The sequence below is a fragment of the Liolophura sinensis genome, chromosome 6, assembly GCF_032854445.1.
Source record: "Liolophura sinensis isolate JHLJ2023 chromosome 6, CUHK_Ljap_v2, whole genome shotgun sequence".
Taxonomy (NCBI): domain Eukaryota; kingdom Metazoa; phylum Mollusca; class Polyplacophora; order Chitonida; family Chitonidae; genus Liolophura; species Liolophura sinensis.
The window spans coordinates 53909961-53919140 of NC_088300.1; the positions used below are offsets into that span (position 1 = coordinate 53909961).

At 39.2% G+C, this 9180-nt stretch overlaps 1 protein-coding gene across 1 annotated transcript in view; it reads left to right on the top strand.

The window, feature by feature from the left end:
- LOC135468957 (elevenin-like) overlaps nucleotides 1–4668 on the top strand; it is a 29421-nt gene extending 24753 nt beyond the window's left edge. The window contains exons 3-5 of the mRNA XM_064747450.1: nucleotides 308–409; nucleotides 3404–3569; nucleotides 4046–4668. Of these exons, the coding sequence (XP_064603520.1) occupies nucleotides 308–409; nucleotides 3404–3569; nucleotides 4046–4099 (322 nt within the window). The 3' untranslated portion in view covers nucleotides 4100–4668. The remainder of the gene's footprint in view (nucleotides 1–307; nucleotides 410–3403; nucleotides 3570–4045) is intronic.
- Nucleotides 4669–9180: the final 4512 nt, after the last annotated feature.

The following is a 9180-nucleotide window of genomic DNA, read 5'->3' on the forward strand; positions in this document are numbered from 1 at the left end:
ATTTCTATAAAAATCTGCTGCGCAAAAAGATCAAACTTATCGGAAGTCTTGGTGTGTAAACGAAACTGTTATGAAATGTGAACAAGTGTTTATGCTTGGTGGAAGATGCGGAATTTTTGTAACCCGTTTATATAGAAATAAACGATTTACAAAAATTCTTGCAAACGCCGTGTCTGAGTGTATGTTCCAACAACAAATCAGTTCACTCAAAGTTATTTTCACACGCTTCCGTAAGACCCATGTCTTTCAGCTGTGATGTTGGTCTACATACTTGACATCATTCTGAACATCGACTCTCTACTTGCAGGAAATTTGTATTCGCCCCAGTATGCAGAGGAATAGCTGCAAAGAGGGGAGATACGCATTTACAAATCAGCCACACTTTAGGAAATCCACAACGGAGACTTAGGTGAGTATAGAACTACAGAACAGGAAGAAATGATCCTACCGATCTGATCGGGATTTGAATTGGGTGGCCTCAGATCTGAATATATCCCAGCACTCGACCGTCTGAGCCAACAGGAAATTCCCAACAGCTACTCCCAGTGTAAGCAGTGGAAAGCCGTTTCTAATACTACACTCTTTCATCCACAGAAATCCCTAAAACTATTGTCCCAAAACACGCCTACGCTCTTATCACCAGAGCACACGGCTGGGAGAAGGTATGTGGATACAACACCTATATGTAAAGGATTTTATCTGTGGCTCTTGTCGGGGTTTGGACATATGTATTTGAACACTTGTACTTACTTTATGCACGAAGTGCTTTGACGCGACCATCATAGGTCTAAAGGGAAAAGGGCTAAGTAGTTCTTTGTATGTTGCCAAGCTAATGTGTTGATGGATTTGATTGGCAGTTTTGAAGTTTGGCGTACAGCCCAGGTTTCCCAACACAACGAACGTTTGCCTGTGTAATACAGGTTTCAGGCCATTCGGTTGAAATTCATAGTGTAGGAAACATAATGAAGAACTGCAGAACAGACCGACACCAACCTACAGGCTTCTTACGATCATAAACGTTCGTGACCATTAATGTGCTGAAGTAGGGATTTCATGATACCGATACCATGTCTACAGGCTTACCAGGGTCATAAACGTTTGTGATCATTAGTGTATTGAAGTAGGGATTTCATGATACTGATACCATGTCTACAGGCTTACCAGGATCATAAACGTTTGTGATCATTGGTGTGTTGAAGTAGGGATTTTATGATACTGATACCATGTCTACAGGCTTACCAGGATCATAAACGTTTGTGATCAATAGTGTGTTGAAGTAGGGATTTCATGATACTGATACCATGTCTACAGGCTTACCAGGATCATAAACGTTTGTGATCATTGGTGTGTTGAAGTAGGGATTTTATGATACTGATACCATGTCTACAGGCTTACCAGGATCATAAACGTTTGTGATCAATAGTGTGTTGAAGTAGGGAGTTCATGATACTGATACCATGTCTACAGGCTTACCAGGATCATAAACGTTTGTGATCAGTAGTGTGTTGAAGTAGGGAGTTCATGATACTGATACCATGTCTACAGGCTTACCAGGATCATAAACGTTTGTGATCATTGGTGTGTTGAAGTAGGGATTTTATGATACTGATACCATGTCTATAGGCTTATAATGCTGAAGCACTGATTGCAGAAATTCTGTCAAACTTTCCAAAATTGGGAACAGATTGAAATACTGCAGATCAGATTGACACCTAGCCTACGGGTTTGCCTAGATCACAAACGTTTGTGGCCATAAACTAGTGTTGCGAGCAATTCAGTCACAAACCCAAGCATTCTCAGAACAAAGATATACTGTGGAATACATCGGAAAATAACAGCGCCAGCCAAGACTATTCAAACGTTAGCAGCTTAAAGCCTTTACTATTTCCCTGACTTTACAATCGAAGAACGGTCCGGAAAAGCGGAGTTTTTTTGCATTTATATGAAAAAAAAATTACAAAATTGAGTGTTATTGGTCATGATAAATATTCTTAAGCATGATAGCCAGTTTGTTTTTTTCAGTAACCTGTAATATTGAAAAAAAGAAGAAATGTTTCAAATAAAACCTGGGAGATAAATGATACGTTGAACACTGCATGTGACAAGGTGAAGGCATTTGTCCGTGTTAGTTTTCGTTATAACGTTTTGTATCGCACTGTCCTTGAGGCTCAAATATGCAGCCACAGGTTATTGATAATTGTAACATATCGAGACACGAAAATCTTGCTCCCTGCAGTAGGCAGCTTTCACCTGCAATCTGCTCAGGGTGGGGATGTCCATTAAGCGCAGCAAGATTCAAGCAATTCGGTTAAGCGGTGTCAAATCAATCATCGATCAAATCCCATACATGTGCTTGTCATTCCTATGTTTCCACGAATTCATCTAAGCCGCGGTGTTCATTTGTCACACTGGACGGCTCAGTGAACTACAGGCAACTCCAGCTTTCAGTGGATCAGACATGTATATGTAGATAGACTCGCCAAATCCTGTACAGAGTATAAATAGCGAGACACTTTGAAAATGTAAACGCAGGCCCGCGAACTGAAACTCTGCTATTGTACCGTGGATTATAGGTTTAGTAGTGGCTGAGTAAATGTGGTTACTTTTGTGGAAATGATTACAGATTTACCAGCCTGCCTTTGCATGTAGTAGACCGGGATTCTGCTGGTGGATTAAGCATCCCCCAGACATGATCCCTTCGTTTTGTTTTCATGTTATTGTGTGTTAATTATGATTTTTGACTGTATTTTACTGTATTTTGAGAAAGTGACGTTTAATAAATTGCTGTTTACATCACTGCATCTTTTCGCAATGAACAGTTGGGACAACACCCCATCTAGGGTAACTTGACACCGGTTACAAGTGACCATTTATCAACTGTCTCACTGTCGTTGCTGCTCGTGTTTTACTACAATGTTGGAATGTACTACATGGGGATGCATTAGAACGTATAGGGGATCGGCTTTTAGATAGTGATCAGTTCACATTTATGTTTTAGTTTCCTTGCGGCGAACTGACATTGCATACACTTCCATAACAAAATTAAGAAATATGTCACTATATATAAAGTAAAACAATAACCGGACTGTTGTAAACATTATTCATTTTATGTTATTCATTAGGTGTCTGTTCTTGGTTGCTGTGATCAGTAGGAGCGAATATATGTCTCACATTTATGATTATTATTATTTGACATAGACATGCTTGAATGACTCTTTAAGTCTGTATCGTTTATTTCTTCATCAGCATCTTCGCTGTAATCTGGGAGAAGGTGGGTGATTTCCATTCTTTACTCAGTTCGTGTTATTTAATGCTAGTATTCCACCTTTTGATTTAAACAGAAAATATCCTAAAAAAAATTAGCGTCGCCTCAATCCACTGTGATTTCTTTCTGTAACCGTAGGTTACCATTTTCCAGTCAGGAATACAACTTCGATTCCCCTTCATTAAAAGAACCGATGTCGTTGTCAAAGATATTGATGATTCTTTCGAAGATCGACACAGAAAAGGACCTGGGCAGAGGGCGAGTCCAATTGCATTCTTCGAGAGAGCAAGATCGGATTGCTGAAGTAAGTGGCAGGAAATCACCAGCAAAATGAACCCAGTGGCAAATTAATTAGTTTCACTCTTAGGGTTTTTGTGGATGGAGAAAATATTTTCTTACGAATCGGTGTCTGTAACTTGCCTGTCGATAAAGGCGCAGCTAGAGAAATAGTAAGAATCGAACAGAAATGTCTGGATAGTGTGGACAAAAATAGTTCATCACGCTTTTATCAGCATTGTGAACTGACAAAATCCATGTGTCTCAAGATACTGCAAGTGCCCTACACTTCGAGTATGAAATAATTTTTGCCCAATCTAATTTCGTCTACCATCGCGATCGTCAGTCCACAAACTTACATCACTTTCCTTTGAGCAGTCGTTGTATAGTCCTTTGTGCGGTTTACAGTCGATTGTAGCTAATATCCCTTTTCCCAATCAGGCCTCGTTCTGTATGTGAAATCATTCGTATATATATCAATAAATAAATACTTTATTCTTGCAGCCAGATGCCAGAGATAAACTGCTCCTGTCTGATGACCGATGGCTGCAAAACTAAAGGGTTGCTCGCATCCAGGTGTACGCTGCTAGCTGGTCTATGACACAAGAAACTTGTTACTCTGTTCTGATAATGAAGATGTCGTTACACTGCCTTTGTCAACTAGCTCCTATATGAAGTACAGGTTTCCTATACAAAATCACTACAGACGAAGTGTCTTATCTGAGGAAAGACAGAAGCTCTATGTGTTGCCCAAATTGACCAAAAAAAAAACCATGGAAAAATTCCTGGGAACGTAACGAAACTGAAGCCGTTTGTGGTGATGCTCAAAAACCCGATTTCATCATGGGAAAGTAACATTCCTATTTCTGGAACTGACCAGTAAAACATACTGTACCCAAGTGAGGATTTTTGTGGTTTTCGTTATGTTTTTGTTTGGGATCTACCTATATTACCAGTAGACGACAGAAGTATGAAGAAAACATTTCCTATAATATACTGGATGATATTTTTCTTGTCGCACCAATACTAATTTTGTTTCAAGAAAGCAATAGGGATTGTTGCAATAGTGGTACTTGCTTTCACGAAAAGAAAGATCCAAAGCGAGTCGTTTTATATTTGTCTAAAAATCTATTCTATTTGCATAATCTTATCTACCGTCATGCTATACACTGCACCAGTTTACCATTTCATATAGTAACATGAATTACAACGCCTGAAATTTCTAAAATTAGTAACATACGGAAACCTATAATGATTTCTTCAAAGTTCTAGGCCACAAACAAACAATATCTGACATAACCAGTCTTCGGTCATCACAAAATTGCATGTCTGAAGCGGATAAATAAATATTACATTTATTACACTATCTCAGGAGATATGAATATGCTGAAAATCTGACAGTCTTGGTACAGTGTAGGAAGATTGTCTTGAATAAATCGAGAGTGATTCCATGTTTGTTATTCCTTCGTTGTTTTTAAGCACAAATATACAAACATGCTAGACTTCTTTTTTATTCTGTATTATTTATTTTCCATATTATGATTAAATGAATTTCAGGATCATATTTTGAAAGACTCTTGGAAACCCGTTGGTGGTTTTGATCCACAATTTTAAATAGTTCATAAAAATGGGGTAGAAAGAAAGTTGACGTAATAAAACACAAAATCAGCTAAAACAGACGTCGATACATTGGAGTCAAGTGCTTTTTATGGAGGATTCTTTTTGCGATGAGGGGCCATGGGGGTTCCCATCAATGCAATCGCTGTGAGTTCAAGTCCAGTTCATTCTGGCTTCCTCTTAGGGTATACTAGGGAAGGCCTCCAACAACCTGCGGATGGCCGTGGATATGCCTCGAGCTCAGCCCGGTTTCCTCCTACCATAATGCTGGCCGCCATCGTATAAGTGAATTATTCTTAAGTACGGCGTAAAACACAAATAAATAAATAAATTTTGTGCGATGAATACACGCGAAACAGTATTTTCATGCAACAAATTAACATTAGCCAACTCAGCTGCGTACTTGGTGTTGTAAGGGTTAGGTGTGGTAAGATTCACGTGCTGTAGAAATCGTGTTACAAAGTGAGGCACAAAGAAATAGTACAGGGTCATTTCTGCTGCGCTATAATACCAAGTGCTGTTGAAATAATGACGGAAAATACCCCATTACGTAAGTAACACGTCATTATATCTCAGAGAAAAATACGATTCGGCGAATATTGGTTTGAAGTGTATTTCATGTATCATAAGATATATACAAGGGATTCCTCATAAAACATGTGGATCAAAATAAGCGTAATAGATATGACAGAACTGAAAGGTTAACGGAAATGAACTCTGCAATATCTGAACGTAGGTTTCCTCTTTTGAAATGGATTTCATACCAGTCACGAACGACAACACAGTAGTGCATATTTAATAACAGAATTTCTCTTTACTGTCTCCATGAAAATAAATGCCTACTTGTGCAAGAGTGGATATAATCTATATATGGAACACTCTGGGATATCTGACGAGTCATCAGCATGGGCATTCACAGTAGCACTTTATGTATAATTAAATCTGTAAAAGATTACATGGAAAGTATGCAAGAGTGCACTATTACCAGTGCAGCGAAGTGCACGCATCTTTGGTGCTCTCGGAGGTGAAAATGTCCAGTGAACCGATGTGCAATCTATAACAAATCGTGAATCGTAATATCAGATGCGTGAAAAAATTATGATAACGCTGTACATTAACTCTGTGCCTTCGGCATGACCAAGTGGCTTCAAATAATTTAGCATTAGCATGCTGCCGCCTGTATGAAGAGATAGTGACAAAACCAGATCTGGATTACTACCATGTCAGAGAGCCAATGGTGCTTTACACCAGGTGATGGTTGAAAAGTAGCAGAAATTAAGGTACGTTACAGGCCATCCTTGTGCGTTTTCTGTGTAGTTATCTGATAATATACATCAAGCAGTATTTGTTGTAAGAAATTGGTTGCACTGACAGTAAGTGCACAAATCTCAGCATAATGTTATATGGACGTACTTATTTTTATGCTTTGAATAAATTTTGGTCGCCAAACATGCAAGATTTATGAAATAGAACGTAGAATATTACTCAGTGCGTATCATTTATTTATTTATTTGATTGGTGTTTTACGCCGTACTCAAGAATATTTCACTGATACGACGGCGGTCAGCATTATGGTGGGATGAAATCGGGCGCAGCCCGTTGGAAACCCATGACCATCCGCAGGTTGCTGACAGACCTTCCCACTTACGGCCGGAGAGGAAGCCTGCATGAGCTGGACTTGAACTCACAGCGACCGCATTGGTGAGAGGCTCCCTGAGCTAACCGACTGAGCCACGGAGGCCTCAGTGCGTATCATGAACATATTGTAGTATTCAGCATCCGATTACGTCTTACGTATCTTACGTATGCATCTGCAACATTTCCATTGGCTCCCACAACATAATCATTATATCACAAATGAAACCTTGGTAGTAAAATGTACACGAGTTATATCACATATGAAACTGATGTACGGATATGTGGAGGAAACCACTTTGGCAAGTTACTGGTGTAGGGTATGTGGAGGAAACCACTTTGGCAAGTTACTGATGTACGGTATGTGGAGGAAACCACTTTGGCAAGTTACTGATGTAGCGTATGTGGAGGAAATCACTTTGGCAAGTCACTGATGTACGGTATGTCGAGGAAACCACTTTGGCAAGTCACTGATATACGGATATGTAAAGGAAACCACTTTGGCAAATCACTAATGCAGTCTATGTGGAGGAGACCACTTTGGCAAGTCACTAATGTACGAATATGTGGATGAGACCACTTTTAGCAAGTTACTGAGTACCATATTGGTAGAAGAGCAGTGGTCTTCACTGATCTGCGCAAACGGTCATACAATCGACGTAGAGGGCTTATTGTCACCAAGAGTCCACAAACAGTGAATGCGGGGGTTTGCACAACTTCCCTGCATAAGACTGAAATTGAACCTGTACCTCGTATGTCCGAACAGTTGAGTGATAGACGCCTTCAACCACCAATGGCTTTTACAGTATTCAGTCTTTTATATTCATAACCACTTACTGAAGCCTGGCATTAAGCAAAATAATCACTTTTACTGAAAGGTTGATCGTTCAATGTTGAGATCATGATTATGGTGTCAGAATCTATAGCTCATTGATACGAAGCATGGGTCATTTGCATGCCTTCGTCCTGCAAAACAATGCATTTAACATTCAGTGCACGGATACGTGATGCGCGAGTTGAAGTTAAATACCGAGATATGTTGTCAATAACATTCGTAGCAAAACATGACAGGAGCGTAATGATCATCGGAGGTCCTCAGAATGGCAAACTTCGTCGTGTTATGGCGTTCGATACCGCTTTGTGACAAAAGCTTCAAAATTACGCAGGTTTTAGTTCTATTAGTGAAATGGCAAAATAGTGAGGAAAATGGCTATCAGAAGCGATACAAGCGTCGTTATATCGTCGGTCTGGGTAGAAACGGTAATCTAAACCTTTTACATAAGGTGTTTAGGTAAAATCGGAGACTCTCGCCATTCAGATAATGACCATAACTCGTCAGTGACACGCGAAACTCATCAGTGACATAAACCGTTAGGGTTTAGAGAAGCCACTCAGCCCATTAACTAGTCAGTTACATTTAATTTGCAGAAAAATTACCCGGTGAAATAATATACGATAAGACTAAAATCAGACTTTTATAGGCTGATTCTGATTAAGTTCTTAATATAATCATTTTGGTTAGACCAATGTTGTAAGGCAGAGAAGAAACCAACAACCGAGGAGTAAAACTGGCGCTTATCGAACAGACAGTACATTACGATACAGGCACATACAAACATAACATATGTAGATCAAATCAAGCTATCTACACGATGGGCGCAACCATATGGTATGTATGGACCTAGGACGAAAGATGGTCAAGTGACATGATCATCTCGGATCTTTCCGACTGTTCTGGGCGATATTAAGGCCATGCGTGAGAGATCCTTGAGGTCGAATGACATTGTTTGATTTCTTTACGTACTATCCACGTACTATTACATATGTGGTATAATGAACGCATTAGGCTATTACTGCATGTTGAAGAGTGGCAAGTCGTGATTTGTACAATAGGCACACAATGTTAGCTATACATCAGCTGTCAACATGTAACCAACTCAACTCTCATTTATACAATGACCCTGATTACAACGTAACATTGTATACTTCGGATTAAAAGTCCAAGGGAACAAATATATAGCCATGATAATCTTCTCTTTACCACAGGAGATTCGCCATCAAACAAATCATAATGTTCCTCTCTTGAACGTGCAATACAAAATGCCATAATGTACAACATACAGCGACAGTCCAGTTATATATATATAGATCTGAGAAGACAATGATGACCTTTAGTAGAAGTTCCAAATTCAACTTGTAACTTGTGACTTCTAACTAGATTAGGTAAAGTAATTCTACTTTGAAATTACAAGTTACAACTCATGATAACTCTTACTAGATATTACACATCTTGAATTTATTAAATAACTCACGCAAAAGTATGTTTCCAATAAAAAAGAGCCACTGGGATTTGAATTCTCAAAGAGATGTCCATTCTCTGCAAAGAC